Below are 18469 nucleotides of genomic sequence, written 5' to 3' on the forward strand. Positions count from 1 at the left end.
CTTCAGTTAATCTCCTCGTTTTAGGTTACAAACTTGTTTTCAACTCTTTTTAACGACGGCACCAACTTTGTGTTTCTGCAGCTTTATGTCAGAAACGTCAAACCTCCATTTACACTGTTACAATCCGACTGTTGGCACAAGTTTGATTGTTTTATCACTGAATTCTCATATTAGAAAATTTTTTTTCTCTATTAAAACATCTCGGGAAACTAAATCTGAGAGGCATAAACTTGTTGGGGCTCATCAGATGCTAACCGCTAACCTCCCCACGACCGGAGGCCAAGCCTGACGCCAGAGGTCAAAGGTCACTCCTGAGGAACTCTCGGGCCTGCTGAGCCCCTCCGGGTTTCTGTCTGTCACAGAATTGGCAGCGTCTTTTCTTCATCGTGCCGCCGAGCCCGTTACCTCAGGGGAGCGCCAACATCTGCCTGGACCCTCACAGGACCGAGGACGGGCCAGAAGAAGGTTGCCGGACCCGTGCATGGCGGGAGACCCCATCAGAGGGTGGGGTGTGAAGACGGCAGCCGTCTGGGCTGACATCCATGACAGGAGGAACGTTCCCCTCGCCGTCTCCCTGAGAACCAACAAACTGAACCAGAACAAAACCGCGGAGTGGATCCTGTTGCCATGCAGGTAGGAACAGAACACAGGAGACACCAATAAGAAGCTGGTTTAATCCTGGTCCTCCTGTCCAGCTCGGTGGAGCTCCCATCTGGGCCGAGGCCCCCGGGCCTGGACTCAGGATCTGGTTCTGTTCCAGCTGGAGGAGGGTCGGGAGCAGCAGCTGATTCAGTGCTGAACCTTCAAACACACGAAAGTTAAAGGAGACATTTTGTTCTAAACCCTTTGACTTCTTGCGCGCTCCTGGCGCCCCCGTGGTGTCATAGTTGGTAATCGCAGCTATGATTCAGTAAACCTTGTTTTCAATTAATCAATTAATCCATATGATGTTTATATATTTAGATCAGCTTCTTCTGAAAGACTGACGGCAGCACAGGTGAGTCTCGGCTGAACCTGCCGCTGGAATTAGAACGAAGAATCCCACCAACATTTTGACCATTGTCAGTCTTATTTTCGTTTCTCACCAACAGGACGAGGTAAAGGTCATGAAGAGGTCATGAAGACGTCCATCCAGGTTCTGAGTGGACTCAACATCCTGAGGGTGAAAACAGCGGCTGGCTCCAGCAGATGTCGTCATGACAACAAGCGTCGTCACCGAGAGTCCGCGTGGCTCCGTTTCATTTAAACAAAAAGGGTTTCAAATATTTCACGGTTTTACCTTTATTATTCCTGCAAAATGTAACCATTGCTTTACTTTTATTTTACTGTAATATGTGGATAGAGCTGTAAATTAACCCGGCTATTCTATTTTGTTACATAAAATGTTTAAACTTGACGTGAATAAAGAACAGGAAGAATCTCTTAAAATGGCCGCAGCTTCAAAACAAAGGTGCGTTGAGAGCTGCGCTGCTGCCGCCGGCCGCCAGGGGGCGACACCCCTGCTAGAAGTGACCCTCTTTCTTTTTATACCGCAACTACAAACTTATTGGATCATTATTGTATATCAGATTTTGTTTTAAGGTTACAACGTCGCTAAAGGGTAAACCGCGTTAATCATATATAATCGCGGCCTCATCGCTGATCAACAGATTTAAGTTAATAAAAACGCTTTCGTGTTGCTGCGTTAGCGTCAGTTCACCCGGTGCTTTTACTCTGAAGGTTCTGTAACTCTTCCGGTGTCTCTTCCCGCCCCGGATTGACGCAGAAGGATGAAGATTTCCGTGACGACAAGTTTCAAACGGCAGCTTTGGACCAGGCGGTCGGAATAAACCTGCCGCCGAACTCATGTGTTCCCCTGCGGCCGCCGCTTCGACGCGCGACCCGTGTGGAGCGGACCGAACCGGCTAACGGCGGCTAACCGCTAGCATGAGCTCGTGCTGCTGTTGTTTACATCCAGCCCTGACGATGATGATGATGAAGATGGCGATGATGATGGTGGTGGCGGACCCGGGACAGGTCGGCCCACTAACCAAGAACCAGGTCGACCAGGGGGCCCAGCTGAGGGGTGAGATCGATCGGTACTCGATCAATTATCGATCTGTCAACAGGCCGCTCACCGTTTCCGGTCACATGTCAAACATTTACCATTAATAATCAATAAATCAGGTTGTAATCAGCGCCCTACACTCGTGGAGCACTTTAGTAGGTTCTGTGGTAAATAACGAGTCAATAAACTGGACCTGAGATTGAACGAATCTAGACGGGAAGAACGATCGCAATAAATGTTGTGATAATTATTAATAATTATTAAATGTGTCAAATGTAACAAAACTCAATTTGCAGTTTCCTAAACCAGAGAAAGAGATTTTTGCTGATATTTACAGGATGAGCGATGGAAACGTGTGATTATTCAAGCGACTAACACCCAAAACCATCTTCTCAGAGAAAAGGTGAAGTTTGGCGGCGCCGAGGCCGTCTGGGCCCGCAGGAGAACCATCCAGGACGGGTCAGAATGGTTCCTCTCTTTTGGATCGATGGACCTTTCCTCTCTGGATCCACCTCTCATGGGCGCTGACCTCTCCCAGAACTTCTCGGCTGCTTCTCGGACCTGCGGCCACAACGACTCCATGGACCTGGCGAAGAAGCCGGAGTGGTACCACAGACCGCAGGTGGGCTGCGGGCCAGAGTCCGGCTCCCCGTTCCGGTGCAGGAGCTCCTCCTCGTACGGCTCCCTGTCCACACGGCTGCTCCCCCGAACAGGCTCCCGTCCACTGTCGGAACAGGACCAGCACCTGTACCGCAGCAGGGTCCAGGGCAGCCGCTGGCACCAGGGTTGTTACGGGCCCAGCAGAACCGGCAGCCCAGTTCCTGAAAGCAGCGGCGGAGACGAGAGCGAACAGCGACTCTGACGTGATCTTCTTGGTGTCGTCCACAGAGGAGCCGCTGCTGTGCAGCCCGTTCATCCAGGACGGTTGTTGGACCCGCGGCGTCCCCCGCGGCGTCCCCCGTGGCGTCCCCCGTGGCGTCCCTCCGTGGCGTCCTCCGTGGCGTCCTCGCTGGACGACGGTCCAGGCTGCTACCGCCCCCCTCCCGCTGAGCTCCGCCAGTCCGGACAGCTCGTACTCGGACGAGTCCTCGGACAGCTCGGTGGACGTGCTCCTGCACCGCGCCCGGCCCGTGGTCCTGCTCTCAGAGCTGGGCGCCGTTTACGAGACCCGCCCGGACTTTTCGGTCGACATTTCGAGCGACGACAGCGACGTTATCGAGGTGTCGCTCGCGCCCGACAAGCTAAGAGGCGCCGCGCCGCGGAGCGATGAGGAGGAGGCTCCGCCCACAGCAGTGCGCCGCAGCAGCAGAATCAGGAGGTCCGCCTCCGAAACGCCTCCGTTTGTCCGCCGGACCTCTCGGAACCGTCTGGAGCGGCGAGCCAAGAACGACGCCGTCGGGATTTACTACGAAAGCTGCGAGTCTGATGACGTCGTTGAGGGCGAGTCCAGGCTGTCCGGGTCGGACGATCCCGCCGCGCAGCTGAGGATGTTGGGCGGAGCCAGCAGAAACCGTGGCGACGAGTCTGGCGTCCACGTGGAGACGGACAGGAAGCTGCCACAAACGGCATCAGAACCGTGGCGGGAAGGATCCGAACCCGTCAGCTGTGGCCAGAACCAGCAGGAGGAAGGAGGGAAAGCGGGCGCTGACCAGAAGCGGAAAGGAGCGGCGCCGGAGCGGCGGCGCAGCAAAACATCGGCGAACAGGAAACCGACCGCCAGGTGGAGAAGGAAACGGCGCCTGCAGGTGGGACCGTCGGCCGGGTTCTGTCCCAGAGAACCGGAAATCAAACTCAGATACGCAGAAGTCAAAGAGGAAAAGAAGAGGAAAGCTGGCGGCTTCTGTCCCTTCGTCCACGTGGACAAGACGGCGTGCGTCATCGTCAACTTCCAGGAGGACCAGGAGAGCGTGAGGAGCAGCCCGGGACGGCGCCGGCCCGTTCCACACTCCGTCCCGGGCTTTGTTCCCAACACGTCCTGCTTCCAGCTGTGCCGCTTCTCCTCGGACGGCGAGTGTCAGGCGGCGCTGCTGTGCTGCCTCTGTGGACAGACGGCCAACGCCATGGGCCTGGGCGACCTCCACGGCCCCTACAGACCCTCCGGCCCGTCGGGGAACCAGCAGAACCGCTGGACTGACGGCGCCGCCGGCTGCAACCATTCCGTGGTCGAAAGTCCGACCAGAGGCGACTGCAGCTCTCTCCCAAAGGCGCCTCCGGAGTGCTGGATCCACGAAGACTGCGGGATCTGGGCCGCCGGAGTCTTCCTGGTCAGGGGGAGGCTGTACGGGCTGGAGGAGGCGGCCCGGCTCGCTCGGGAAACGGTGAGTGACCCAGAAACCCAACGGAAAAGGGGAGGAGCTACAGCCACCTGCTGCCAGGCACCTGTGTCACCTCTTCCAGGTGTGCTCCGTGTGCCAGCAGACCGGTGCAATTATGGGCTGTTTCCTGAAGTCCTGCTCCAAAGGTTTCCACTACAGATGTGCCATCCAGTCAGGTAGCGCCCGTACGTGCACATCTGAGCCTTGATTTACTCTCCTTTGTGTTTTAAATGTGTGTCTGTGCACGTGCGCGCGCGTGCGTGTGTGTCTTTCAGGTTGTGTGTTGAATGAAGACAACTTCTCAGTTCGATGTTCAGAGCACAAGGTAACGATGGGATGTAATGGACCGCGCGTCCTCTAGGCGTCGCTAGTGAGCCGTCAGTCCAACCTGGTTTCCATGGAAACCACCTGCTTCTTAGTGGTATTCAATATTAACGGTTTTATGATCAAAATATAACTTTGTGTTTGTGCTTAACAGAGGAAACTGTGGATGAGCAAATGACACAAGAAGATCTGATAGATGAAAGAAAGGTAAAAAAAAGTCTTTAATCTGGTCAAAACTAGCTAAAACCAGCTAAAACCAGCTAAAACTAGCTCCCTAACCAGTGAAACGAGCTAAAACAGCCGAACTTTTGTGTTTTTCAGTCTCCTCAGGGTCGGACATCTTCACGGCTTCAGCGCTGCAGTTTTCTAACACTAACGTGTGTGTGTGTGTGCGTGCGTGTGTGTGTGTGCGTGTGTGGAGCCTCATCACATTTAATTGTAATTAGGGTTCAGCTCATCTTTTCTGATATATTTTCTCTTTTTCTGTCATTATTTTCGCCGCTGCTGAGATTTTAGTTTGATTTAATCAGTTTGTTCGTACTTTTATTTATTAATTTGCACAGATGTAGACGGATAATCCTGCTCAAGTCACACATTTCTTCTTGATTTCTGGATTATTGAAGAACTTTGGGACCAGTTTCTGTTTTCAGTCTCAAAGAAATGCAGGATTAGATTAAATTAGATCAGCCAAAATGTTTTTGAAGACTTACTCTTTTTAATTCAGTAAAGATTTCTGATAATTACAACTCAAACAGAAGATGTAATATATAAAACTGTGTAACTTTATTTCTGTTCTGACAAACATGAATATTTTATGTTGAATAAACTCATTAAAGTGGGTTGAGTTGATTGTGAAGGACCACCAGTGGCCCCTGGACCACCGGTGGCCCCTGGACCACCGGTGGCCCCTGGACCACCAGTGGCCCCTGGACCACCAGGGCCCCTGGACCACCGGTGGCCCCTGGACCACCGGTGGCCCCTGGACCACCAGGGCCCCTGGACCACCGGTGGCCCCTGGACCACCAGGGACCACCAGGGCCCCTGGACCACCGGTGGCCCCTGCACCGACACCAGTTCCCTTCACTGGTTTCCTTCGGCGTCAACAGTTTATGTTCACAAACAAATTCAACCATTTCATTTTTGCTATGAAAAATAAATGTTGCCTCATAATCATCAGCAAAGACCTGAAGCTCGTCTTTACCCGGAAGTGAGAACATTTCAGTGACATCCACTGGTGGGCGTGGCCTCCACAAAGAGGCGTGGTTTGTTGTAGAAGACGTCATGTCCTCGACTGGACAAACACCAGCAGACGGCGCTGGACAGCGGGATCGTTCAGGGGTAGAAAGACTGTCCATCACATCAGGCTACGGCGGGGGGGGGGGGGGGGGGGGGGGGGGGGGGCGAGGGGGAGCCAGGACGGGGGAGAGGGGCGAGGGGGAGCCAGGACGGGGGAGAGGGGCGAGGGGGAGCCAGGACGGGGGAGAGGGGCGAGGGGGAGCCAGGACGGGGGGGTGAGGGGGAGCCAGGACGGGGCGGGGGACTTCACTGTCCCCCCAGACAGGCTTTTGCTGGGGGGGTGCACATTTGTTTAGCAGCACCATCAGTGGTTCTGATCATCAGCTGCAGCAGCTCCAGCTGGTTTTAACTCTAATTACAGACGTGTGCACGTGCACGTGTGCGTGCACCCTGCAGACACTCAGCTGTGCAGTTTGTGTTGGACTCGGTGGAAAGTGCCCGACTGCTGTGAACCACAGTCGCTATAAAAAGCCGCCGGTGGTGCGGCGCCGCCATCCAGCCGCCACACCCAACAAGCTCCGCCCCTCTGCAGCAGCAGCCTGCCAACACGGTTCTGACTTGTCTGGCTGAGCCCACACGGACACGGCTGCTGCTCCCAGTTTGAACCTCTGATCGACCCGGTTCTGTGTTCTGGACTTCTCGTCCATCAGATCACCTCGAAACCAAGATGGAGGACAAACTTTGGTCTCCGTGGTGAATCTGGGGACGACAGAAGTCCCAGTTTCACAAACACAGTTCCCAGTTCCCTCGGAACATCCCAGCCAACGAATTCTGAAAGTTTTTATTACGCTTTTCTGGAATTTTACAAAAGACAGAAAGAATCTCACCTGGAATATTTGGAGCAAAAGTAGTTTTGATGCTGTATAAAGAAGTATTTAACAGATATGAAGGGATTTTTTACAGTGTAAAAGGTTTCTTCCTTAAATATACGTTTTACTGTTGGACTGGTTCTGTTCCAGTTCTGTTCCAGTTCTGTTCCAGTTCTGTTCCTCACCTCCAGGTTTCAGAGTCAGTTTGGAGGTTCTGAACCAGTCGGCTGCCTGGATCGATCGTCTCTGCAGCAGCTGAGAGTCTGGCCCACTTCGCTGGGAACGTCCTGTCCATGCACGTGAACGCACCACCTTTACGGCTCCGCCCACAGAGCTGCACCTTGACAACACTGCCCTCAATGCCCCGCCCCCACCGGTCCATTCTCTCAGCTCCGCCCCCAACAGTTCTGTTCTCTTAGCTCCGCCCCCACCAGTCCGTTCTCTCAGCTCCGCCCCCACCAGTCCGTTCTCTCAGCTCCGCCCCCACAGCTCCGTTCTCTCAGCTCCGCCCCAACAGTTCCGTTCTCTCAGCTCCGCCCCCACAGCTCCGTTCTCTCAGCTCCGCCCCCACCGGTCCGTTCTCTCAGCTCCGCCCCCACAGCTCCGTTCTCTCGGCTCCGCCCCCACCGGTTCCGTTCTCTCAGCTCCGCCCCCACAGCTCCGTTCTCTCAGCTCAGCCCCCACAGCTCCGTTCTCTCAGCTCCGCCCCAACAGTTCCGTTCTCTCAGCTCCGCCCCCACAGCTCCGTTCTCTCGGCTCCGCCCCCACAGGTCCGTTCTCTCAGCTCCGCCCCAACTCCGTTCTCTCAGCTCCGCCCCCACAGCTCCGTTCTCTGGCTCCAGGCCCCCAACAGGTCCGTTCTCTCAGCTCGCCCCACGGTCATTCTCTCAGCTCCGGCCCCAAGCTCCGTTCTCTCAGCTCCGCCCCACCTTACGTTCTCTAGCTCCGCACCCACAGCTCCGTTCTCTCAGCTCCGCCCCCACCGGTCCGTCTCTCAGCTCCGCCTCCAACAGTTCCGTTCTCTCAGCTCCGCCCCACACGGTCAGTTCTCTCAGGCTCCACCTCCAACCAGTTCCGTTCTCTCAGCTCTGCCCCCACAGCTCCGTTCTCTCAGCTCTGCCCCCACAGCTCCGTTCTCTCAGCTCCACCCCCACCGCTCCGTTCTCTCAGCTCCACCTCCAACAGTTCCGTTCTCTCAGCTCTGCCCCCACAGCTCCGTTCTCTCAGCTCCGCCCCCACCGCTCCGTTCTCTCAGCTCCACCTCCAACAGTTCCGTTCTCTCAGCTCTGCCCCCACAGCTCCGTTCTCTCAGCTCCACCCCCACCGCTCCGTTCTCTCAGCTCCGCCCCCACTGGTCCGTTCTCTCAGCTCCACCTCCAACAGTTCCGTTCTCTCAGCTCTGCCCCCACAGCTCCGTTCTCTCAGCTCCGCCCCCACTGGTCCATTCTCTCAGCTCCGCCCCCACAGTTCCGTTCTCTCAGCTCCGCCCCCACCGGTCCGTTCTCTCAGCTCCGCCTCCAACAGTTCCGTTCTCTCAGCTCCGCCCCCACCGGTCCGTTCTCTCAGCTCCGCCCCCAACCCGTCCGTTCTCTCAGCTCTGCCCCCACAGCTCCGTTCTCTCAGCTCCGCCCCCACCGGTCCGTTCTCTCAGCTCCGCCCCCACCGGTCCGTTCTCTCAGCTCCGCCCTCAGCACGCTGTGGAGGACTTGCCGCTGAGGTTCGGCTCGATCTTGGCCACCAGCAGACGGAGAGAATCTCCCGAAGACCGAATCAGCTCTCGACCCCTGAGACAGAAGCAGACAACGCTGTGACCTCCAGATGTGCGGGACTCTGACCCTGGACGTGCACAGGTACTCACACGTGGTACTCCAGACCCACCAGGCTGGCACCGTTGACAGCCAGGATCCGGTCACCCGTCCTCAGCCTCTGACACTGAGCTGCAGGAGAACCAGGAACCACCGACTTGACGTAAACGCCGCTCATCTGCAGCTGAGTTTTCTGAGGGTGAGAGAGAAGATGAAGATCTTCAGCCACATTAGCATCTGGAGGAGCTGTAAAGGTCTCACCATCCCGTCCACGAGGGCCAGGCCAAGCCCGTGAGGGCCCCTGTGGAGCTCCACGGTGAACACCTCCTGGTCGTCCTCCTCTTCATCATCTCTGACCTCCCCTCTCTCTTTCTTCCACTCAGCAAAGCCCCTGACTGTAAAAACAGAAAAACAGGAAGTCATGACTGGATCTGGTCCAGGATCAGCTCAGCTGATCTGAAGTCCTGGTGATCAACGTGATATCATTAACGTCTTTTTCCTTTTGTAAGGAAGAGAATCATCTGATAATCAATCTGATTAGCTGGTGGCTAATTTGGGTTAGCATGATGTGTTGTTGTGACAGGGACTTCCCAGCATGCCGCTGGCCTGAACAATGCTGCTGCCCATTAAGATTCCACACACCAACCCAGCTGTAAATTCCCATGATGGACTGGAGGCTGTTCTTTTCCCTCCTGACATCACCACCTCGCCGTCAGATTAAAGGATTAGCAGCTATCCAAATAACGCTAGCTGTTAGCGAGCGGCTCTGAGCCACGGGAGGTGGAAAATCAAACACTTCCTGCTCTGTGTAGGCAGGAAAACTGGACAATTCTGGGCACTTTGGCCTGGTGTGTGTTCAGATTCACAGATGAACGTGCTGCCGGATGGTTCGGTTCCTCCGTAATCCTCAAAGCAAAACCACCTCCCGAAGGGGGAGATCACAGCCCAATGGGATCACAGGGACCAATGGGAGGGCGGATCCAGCAAATCCCGCAGCTAAAGCCCTTCAGGAGGGGGTCCGTTCAGCATCTGGGCCCTCCTGGATCCACCTGACCTCTGCACTGTTATCGATCAGATCTGTGTCCTGGTTGCCATGGTAACCAGGTTACTAGCATGCGCCCAGGGACCAGAGAGGAGGCCCAGAACCTTTGAAAACAACCGAACAGGTTCTGACTGGACTCAGGTTCTGATCATCTGACTGTTGGTACCTTTGTGTTGTGGCCGCGCTCCCTCCCTCATGTCGGCCTCGGCCAGCTCGCCGCCCTGCGGCGTGTTGGGCGGAGTCAGCAGGCAGGAAGGATCCAGCGCCAGGCTTTTGTGAGGGACCAGGCCCGCCTGGCCAGGGAGGGTGTTCTGCAGCTCCAGACTCTTCAGCTTCTGCGTCAGAACCGCCTCGCAGCCGCTCAGGTCTGAGCCTCGGGCCTGAACCACGTCTGAGCAGGCCTCACGGTCCCGACCCACCTCAGGGGACGGGCAGAAAACTGAGTCGGAGACCACCTGGGTGGAGGCGGAGGTCGCGGTCTGGCTGTCTGCAGTCTGCAGGTATAAAGTCCATCAGTACCAGATGTTGACACACTTCCTGAACACAGCTGAGCCCGTTACCTGCCCACGCCCCCCCTCCCTGGGGGGCAGGCGCCGTACCCACGCCTGCAGATGGCGGAGCTGCTGGAACAGAGCGGGTTCCACGGTGGCGTTGCCCAGCTCCAGCTGAAAGCTGCTGCTGGGCAGGATGAGCGGCGGATGGCGGTCAAAGCTCTCCAAGATGTCTCCTGCAGGGGGGGGGGGCGTTAAAACCTGGACCTGAAGGAGGCAGTCCTGCTGCGCCTGTGTGTGTGTGCGTGCACGGGACGCCACACCCTCACCTGTCCTGACGGCGTCCTCTGCATCAGCGGGCGCCGGCGTCCACCCACTGGGACAGGACTTACTGGAGCCGTATTCTCTCAGGATGTGATGAAGCTGAGCCGGGTTCAAGGCTGAAAACTCCCCCCTGAGAGACGTCCACGAGGCCTGGACGGAGGAGAGACACCAGAGTTCCCATCATGCTCAGCTCCGCCTGACTAATGGGACCAGCGCTGCGTCCACGTCCAGGACACATTTGAGCGATTACCAAGATTGTCCCTAATGAGCTTCCATAGATAGTGATGTAAATATCACGGCTGCAATTCCATAAAAGGTGATTCTGTTGTTCTTCTGACCCAGCTTTAACTGGACGGGTTTGTTGTGTCTGGGTTTGGTTCCAGAACCACATCCCACAACCGTCCTTCGCAACCTTTCCACGTCTGTAAACATCCATAAATAACGACCAGTGTGACCTCAGAGGTCCGGACACAGGGCACCAAACCACCATGACACGACTGGGCCAATCAGTCGGCTCGGATGTTTCCTGTGGCGTTGACGCCTCAACAGCTGACCTCTGACCTCAGGCTGGGCATAAACAAGCCCCCGCCCTCAATGTTGCACATGATGACATCACTTCCTGAACATGTTTCCAGGTGAATCGACCCTCAGCTGTGGGTGTCGGAGTGAGAGACGACCTCTGACCTGCAGGAGGGTTTCTTTGGGCGTGGCCAGCAGATTAACGGCAGCAGACAGCTTCTGGAAGAATTGGGTGGCCAGCTCGCCCAGACCGATGCTCTGGAACCAGTCCATCATCAGGTCCAGGTTAGCCCGGATCTGGACCCCCCGCGACCACTGGTAGAACCCCCCCACAGAACCTGCAGAAGGTGTCCGAGTGGAAAGGAAAGGTAAGGATGCTAATGTTAGCATGCTACTATTAACAGCACCGGCGAACAAATGGCAACGTTAACGACTCGGGAGACATTAATCACCTCTCTCCATGAGGGCGTTGAACATGGACGCGTTGATGAAGAAGAACAGATACGCACAGAGCTGCAGCGAGATGTCCGGGTGCACCTGGAAGGCCTTGGAGAGTTTCAAGGTCTCCTTCAGCACCTCCAGGATGCTGCCGAGCCCATCGGGCAGCCGCAGCTGCCCCCCCTCTGAGAAGGGGTTCCCCTCCAGCAGCCCAGGCAGCGCCGGGTACATGCTCTGAGGAGACAGAGGTCAAAGGTCAAAGGTTGGAGATGAACCCTTTCATCTCTCCACTCTGCTGTAAAAGCTACGTTAAGGCTCGTGTCCTACAACACGTCCACAGGGGTGTTACTGCCAACGCCATGGCGACGGCGCCGCCCTCAAGCTGACTCATGACGGCAGGTCAGACGTTTATTTAAGGCACCAGTGTGTTTCCATGGAGACGGGACTGGAACAGGAAATGAACAGGGCATTCAGGCCTGACTTCCTGTGCTGAGGGTGTTTCTCCAGGACGCAGGTCACAGCTGAACCTCCGCCAGACAAACCAAAACTCTTCATGGTTTTGGAATCGGGCCAGAAGCTGATGTCAGCCAACCTGGGACCCCCCCCCACAATGAAGAACCCCCCCCCAGAGCAAACACTCCAACATGAGGTGTCAGCAGGGTTGAGAGGAAAGGGAGAGGCGGAAACACGTGGTCCTGCTTCCTTCCCTCTCTTCCTTTGACATGAGTGTTCAGGGTGGTTCTGCTTCAGGAGGTTCTGCTTCAGGGTGGTTCTGCTTCAGGAGGTTCTGCTTCAGGGTGGTTCTGCTTCAGGGGGTTCTGCTTCAGGGTGGTTCTGCTTCAGGAGGTTCTGCTTCAGGGTGGTTCTGCTTCAGGGGGTTCTGTTTCAGGGGGTTCTGCTTCAGCGGGTTCTGCTTCAGGGTGGTTCTGTTCGGAGCTCCACCCAGATGACTGCAGCCAGTATCTTTCTACACTTCTGACTGGGATGATTCAGTAGGAGCCAGAAGGTCTGACCTGCCACCAGGGGGGCTGCAGCCGGACTTCTCTAGACCTCTACGTGGTGTGTAGGAGTCCCCCATCACAGCAGTTGTTTTTCCTGCTGATCTGACTATCTCACAGGCTCTTCCTGGCTGAGTCGCCCTTTCCAGCAGTTATTGTGTGTTCTGCCTGGAACCGGCTCAATCTAAACACAGCCTGGTGTTTCCACAGGCTGAACTTCCTGTTTCTCGTGTGAGCCAGCTCGGCTCAGAAGGTTCTGAAATGTGGGTTTGGGTTTGAGCTGCCGACCTTTGTCAGGTAGTAGACAGACTGCTGGAAGGTGAACATGATGACTTCCTCCAGGACCGTCATGGCTTCCTCACAGGCTGTCTGCGTGGACAACATCTCCGAGCCCAGCAGGCCTGAGAACACACACACACACACACACACACACACACACACACACACACACACACACACACACACACGTTATAACAGCCCGCTGCAGGTGTGGCGGCTGCGAGGACCTTCGGCCCACCTTGGCCCTCCTGGTGCCCCCTGTAGGGCAGCAGCTGAGGGACGTCGTGCTGGATGAAGTGCAGCAGCTCGATGGAGTTGGCCATCCACATGAACAGAGGCTTCAGACCCGGGAGCAGCTGGTTCATGGTGAGCACCTGAAGGAGGCCGGGCTGCTCCGGCCCAGAAGTCCTGAGAGGCAACAGAGGAATGAGAACACCTCCAATGTTCTGGTGACATTTGTGCTGACGGGCTTACATTTCTGGCTGGATCGCTGCCAGTTCTTTGGTCTTCTCCTGAAGGAGGGAGAACACAGATTATTACACTGGGACCAACCAGACACTGGAGGGGGGGGCATTCTTACCCATGTGATCAGCTGGATCTGGCTGGCAATCCGGAGCAGCAGCTGCCTGAACTGGGTCAGCTGGAAGGTGGCGGCCGAGTGCTGGATGCACAGAATCAGCAGGAAAGCCGGCGTCAACTTTGGCTCATCTCCACTGGGGTCCAAAGATGTCAGAATCTCCTGCAGGACCCTGTCCTCCTGCTCCAGCTCGTAGCTCAGCAGCACCTCGGCGCCTTTAACGTCCCTCCAGGGTGGCACGAAAGGCTTTCGCCACAACCTTTTCTCCGCCACGGTGGAGCCGCACGCTAAACACGCTTTGGTGTTTGGACAGAGTCTGGTCATCCAGGGGGGAGTCTGGAGCCACCCTGAGGAGCTGGTCGGATCCTTGAACATGAACAGGTAGTGGTTCCCCAAACCTACCAGGTCCCCGGGGTTCAGTTCCACCTCCTCCTGGAGGTTAAACCCATTTCTGGTGACGGGAGCGCCATGAAGGGGCTTCAACATGGTCACGGTCTTTCTGTGGTCCCCTGAGGGGGACTGGACGTTGTCCAAGCGTCTGATGCAGCAGTGCTGCGGCAGAACATCGGGGGCGTACAGAAGGATGTCCACCTTCAGCCTGTCCTCGTCCTCCCCGTGACAGTGTTCTCTGCAGCGGCCAAAGATGGTGGACGTCCCGCTCATCAGGTAGATGACGAAATCCTGGAAAGACCCCAGGGACGTGAACCACTTCACCTCGTGGAAAATGTTCCAAATGTTTGGTGAGTAAAGTAATGAAAGGTGACGTTAACGAGGAGTGGGGAGGCTAGCTGGTTAGCATGCTAACTGCTGCCACCTGTTTTAAACCTGAACCAGAACCGTCCAACTGCCCACTCCCATTAATGCTTTTAGTAGATTATCTGCAGCCTCATCGGATCAGACGGGACCGACAGGAATGGAAAGGATCAGGACACCGGCCCGAGCGGAGCGGGTCTGTCCAGAACCTCGCAGCTTTGTTGAACCCATCTGATAAACACCAACACGAGGAGACGGAGATAAACCGGATCTAGAGTTCTGCTGATAGTGTTGTGAGTAAAGCTGGTGGAGGTCGGCGGGAGAACGGACGGAGAACATAAAGCGTTCTGCCGGGTCAGCACCTCTCCTGCAGCGTGGACAAACACTGGGCCGGGCTAATCCCTGCTATCTGACAGAACCGGCAGCAGGTGGAGTTCAGGACCGGCTGCTAATGCTGGGAGGGCACAGCACAGTTACCCTCCTCACTGGGTTACACTCACTGCCCCTTCTGTCTGGATCAGAACCAACCACCTGGGTGCTGCTCTGAGGAACCTGCAGGGATCCTCTGGATGATCTTAAGGATCTTCCTCCATCCCACCAATGGAGGTCACCTTCACCAGCTGTAGAATTCTGGCTTTCATCGCTTCTGGGGTTAAGAAAGGAATTCTGGGATTTCAGGTTTTCTACAAAATGACTGAAATTTTAAGTTTCAACCAGGTATTTTTATGGTAAATGAAACTTCCTTCCTGTGAATATTCCAGAGTACCAATTCAGTTGTTGAACATTGCATCCTGTATCAGCTGCGGTCATTAGTGTGGCTCCTCCCACTTCCCCCTCACCTGGCGGTGGTTGTAGCCCTGCAGGAGCAGGAAGTAGGGGAAGTCGAAGGGAGGGTGGATGGAGAACTGGGTGGTGTTGTCGTCGCTGCTCTCCGTCTCCTCCTTCTCCGCGCCGAGCTGCAGCGCCTCTTTGTCGGCCTCGGCCTCGGGGTCCTCCCTCAGGGCGCCGTGCTGGGTCCGACCCGCCTCCTTGGCCATGGTCATCAGATCCATCTCGCTCAGGCTCCTCCAGATGCTCAGGGCCTCCTCGGCATCGCTGCTGGCCTCCACAAACAGCGAGGCCACTCTGGAGCGGCTCTTCTGCAGCTTTCGCGCCTGAGCGTTGATGCCTGGCGGAGCAGACGGCGGCGCTCGTTACCACGGACACGGACCTCTGCTGATGAAGCTCAGGTGATTTAACATTAACATTTTGGGTTGTGGAACCCTCAACCCCCCCCCCCCCCCCCCCCCCCTTCCCCAGAGCCAGACAGGCTGCAGCCCGACAGACGAGGCTACGTTGAGCACCGGGGTTCTGAGACGGAACCACCTCTGTTCCAGGCCGGAGGCCCGTTTAGGATGCTTCACGTGGCAACAACGTCCTGGAGGGTTCAGTCAGAGCAACAGAGATTAAGTCTCAGAATTAGCTTAATCTGATGCGCACACGCCTAAACACACACACACACACACACACACACACACACACACACACACACAGTGGTAATCTACTTTAAACCCTTCTTTGAAGATGTTGCATCACTCAGTAATTACACATCACAGCAGATGGTAATGACATGTGGAGTCCCCCAGGGTTCCATTCTAGGGCCCCTTTTGTTTACAGCTACGCTACACTCTCACTAGCTCAGATCACTACCGTTACCATGGTTACTATGGTCATTATTCTGATGACACACAATTACAATATACCAGGGATAGAATAAAAAAGTAAACAACCAACCAAATGATGTTCAGGGATATTTTTAGAGGTTTTTTTAGTACAGAAACAACAGCCAGAAGCCAAAGTCAACGGGCAGCAGGACGAGCAGCGCAGCGGCGAGGGAGGAGCCACGGGGAACCTCCGTGGTTCTCGGGGCCTTTAATGGGCCCCCACAACAAAGCAGAGATAAGAGTGTGGCTGCGATGACCTCCTGTGCCCCTGGCTGAAGCTTTTGTTGGCTCCTGACCTCTCACACGCTGCCGTCTCGCTGCCTCAGCCGCCGATAAGCTGCACAATAAGCTGCCAATCACCGGAGGATAATGACCGGCCATGGCTCCGCCCTGGGGCCCTGTGATTGACGACCCAGGCAGGAAGGGGGCGTGGCGGCGGGAACGCACCTGCTGTGACCGTGTCTTGCTCCCGTAAACTCTGCTCCTCTATGCTGGCTCGCAGCTGGATTTCAAAGCGGCGGGAAAAGCCGTCTTTGGGCTTCCACAGGGACTGCAGCACCAGGGGCTTCTCGTGGTCGGCCACCACACGGAAGCACTCCCTCCTCCACAGGTTGTCCACGCCCGTCTGGCCGATGACATCGCAGAGAGCGTAGTCGCTGGCGTCTTCTTTCTCCAGGCAGTATCTGAACAGCCGAAGACGCCGTTATCACAAGAGGACACCCAGACGCACAACGGCCAGCTGCCCCTGAGGCCTGATGCTGCCAGGGGCAATAAAACCATGTTCCTACAGTTTACAGCCTCTACCTGCAGTACCGCAGGTGAACACGGGGGCAGTGTTGCGTTCAAACAAGAGAAATTAGCTTTTCGAGCAAATATGGGCGTGTTGAGATGTGGCAGACCAACACCAGAATGCTTTTAATTTGGAAATGAGACGGGAAGTGTTGCTGTGTTTCAGTGACACCCATCAGACGCTGTCACGTGGACGCCGCTCACCTCTCCAGGGCCTCCCGCACCAGCTCTTTGGCGCTGGACTGCGTGGTGGCGAGCACGCTCTTGTAGTTCGTTCCCTCACAGATGTCACTGCCGAAGATCTTCAGGACGCCCGGTACCGACATCTGACTGGACAGCTCGGCAGGGTCGTCTGTGGTCCGCAGGTCACCTGACATGGCCCGGCCCCGCCCCCCACTGTCCCGCAGGTTGGGGCTTTGGTTGAAAACACTGGAAAATCTGTTATTGTGGCGGCGGATTTTGCTCTTGGCCGGCTGCCGGACACAAACGCCGTCTGAGGAGCGGACGGTGCTGTCGGAGTGGGTCGACCTGAGAAGACAGAGACGGGTTCAGGTGACCGGAACACACGACCCATCAGAACCGCCACTGATGGATCAACCATCACGGGTCGCCATAAACACCAGGAAGGGCTCAGCAGACCGATTTTGTTTAACAGTAGAATAAAGGAGGTTGTTAGAAAAACCTCATCAATCAATCACCACTTAAGCCATAGAGACGCAATTAAATGTTTCATTGAGAGAAGAGGAACAGTTTGATCAAACAGTGGGAGCCTATTGATGACTGATCGATCTGCTCCCAAACATGACGCGACCACGTGGCCCATTTAAAAACAAATGTCAGATTGTGGTGGAAAAACCATTTAGACTTACTGGAGAGAGCCATTGCTGGGCTTCCGGCCCTAGTTTTCCCAGTCTCTTCTTGGGTGAGCGGATGATAAAACCCGCAGGGAAGTTGAGGCTTTGTTTCTGACTCTGGCCGCTTCGATCCTCTGAGATCATCCTGGATTTTTCGATCACCTGAACGCAACACAGCCATAATTAGCATCGTAGCTAACAGGAGCTGGAACATAACGGGACTCTTACAGTCAGCTGAGCTGCTGCTCCACTCAGACCTCTGGATCCACGGGACAACCTGGATCCACGGGACAACCTGGCTCCACGGGACAACCTGGCTCCACGGGACAAACTGGCTCCACGGGACGAAGGGACGCGGTCACATCCAATAACAGCTGGACTTTAATTACATTCCATCGCAAATTGAAATAAAACGAGGGGAAGAACTAAAAAGTTCCAAATAAAATCACTTTTCAGGCAGAGAAAATCCAAGGTGAAGCGGGAAAGACAGAAAATGCTCCTCGCACGGTTGGTCCGGCAGTGACGGGGAGAGCGGGAGCCGAACCGGTCCATGATGACCCGGAGTCCGCCGGGAGGCTCGATCACTTTGGACCGCCCGAGAGCGCGAGGCGGGGAGCAACCTGCTGCTGACGTCAGAGCGGAGGGGCGTGGCAACGCAGTGACCGGTTTCTGCCCGCCCCCTGGCGGATGAGCGGAGTATAGCAGCGAAACGTTTAACGGACCCGCCAGTGGCCCCCGCCTGTGGCCCCCGCCTGTGGCCCCTGCCAGTGGCCCCCGCCTGTGGACTGTGGCCCCCGCCTGTGGCCCGTTTATTATCCATATCTACGCGCATTGCGCCCCCTACTGATCACAATGACGAGCTGCAACAAATCTTGTGAAGTCATGAGTGACCTTTCTGGTTCTCGCCATATATTCTGTCATTTATTCAGACTGTTGAGTCCCCAAAAACTTTAAACGATGTTTTTAAACAGTTAACTTTGACAAAACTCACAGGTTTAAATGTATGCATCTAATTTGATGACAAAAGTCTCTTTAAATACTTTTTATTTAAACTCTTTGTTCTACATATGAAGCTGTCATTGTCACTAGAGAATGTCGTTGCAGGT

General features: G+C 55.5%; 2 protein-coding genes across 2 annotated transcripts; one reads left to right on the plus strand and one right to left on the minus strand.

Moving 5' to 3' along the window:
• The first annotated feature begins 3064 nt into the window (after positions 1-3064).
• On the plus strand, positions 3065-5862 carry LOC115250025 (transcription factor 20-like). Its single transcript, XM_029836941.1, has 5 exons — positions 3065-4365; positions 4445-4538; positions 4638-4687; positions 4841-4893; positions 5008-5862. The coding sequence occupies exons 1-4, from the start codon at positions 3535-3537 to the stop codon at positions 4862-4864; spliced, it is 999 nt and encodes a 332-aa protein (XP_029692801.1). The 5' UTR covers positions 3065-3534; the 3' UTR covers positions 4865-4893; positions 5008-5862.
• Positions 5863-8364: 2502 nt separating this feature from the next.
• Positions 8365-17944, minus strand: LOC101063573 (ras-associating and dilute domain-containing protein-like). Its single transcript, XM_011604334.2, is given in 18 exon segments — positions 8365-8575; positions 8650-8789; positions 8858-8991; positions 9805-10132; positions 10199-10365; positions 10459-10603; positions 11138-11310; positions 11425-11644; positions 12697-12809; positions 12926-13095; positions 13162-13199; positions 13268-13945; positions 14857-15185; positions 16168-16403; positions 16714-17037; positions 17379-17407; positions 17409-17525; positions 17592-17944. Coding segments are annotated over 17 exon segments (3420 nt in total). The 5' UTR covers positions 17508-17525; positions 17592-17944; the 3' UTR covers positions 8365-8478.
• Between the last annotated feature and the right edge of the window lie 525 nt (positions 17945-18469).

This window comes from Takifugu rubripes, chromosome 5 (genome assembly GCF_901000725.2).
Source record: "Takifugu rubripes chromosome 5, fTakRub1.2, whole genome shotgun sequence".
In the NCBI taxonomy this organism is placed as follows: Eukaryota; Metazoa; Chordata; class Actinopteri; order Tetraodontiformes; family Tetraodontidae; genus Takifugu; species Takifugu rubripes.

Excerpts from the sequence above, each read along its gene's own strand:
- LOC115250025 (XM_029836941.1), top strand. The coding sequence starts at position 3,535 with ATGTTGGGCGGAGCCAGCAGAAACCGTGGCGACGAGTCTGGCGTCCAC. Across the intron at positions 4,366-4,444 it reads CCCGGCTCGCTCGGGAAACG|GTGTGCTCCGTGTGCCAGCA; the intron begins GTGAGTGACCCA and ends CACCTCTTCCAG. Across the intron at positions 4,539-4,637 it reads CAGATGTGCCATCCAGTCAG|GTTGTGTGTTGAATGAAGAC; the intron begins GTAGCGCCCGTA and ends TGTGTCTTTCAG.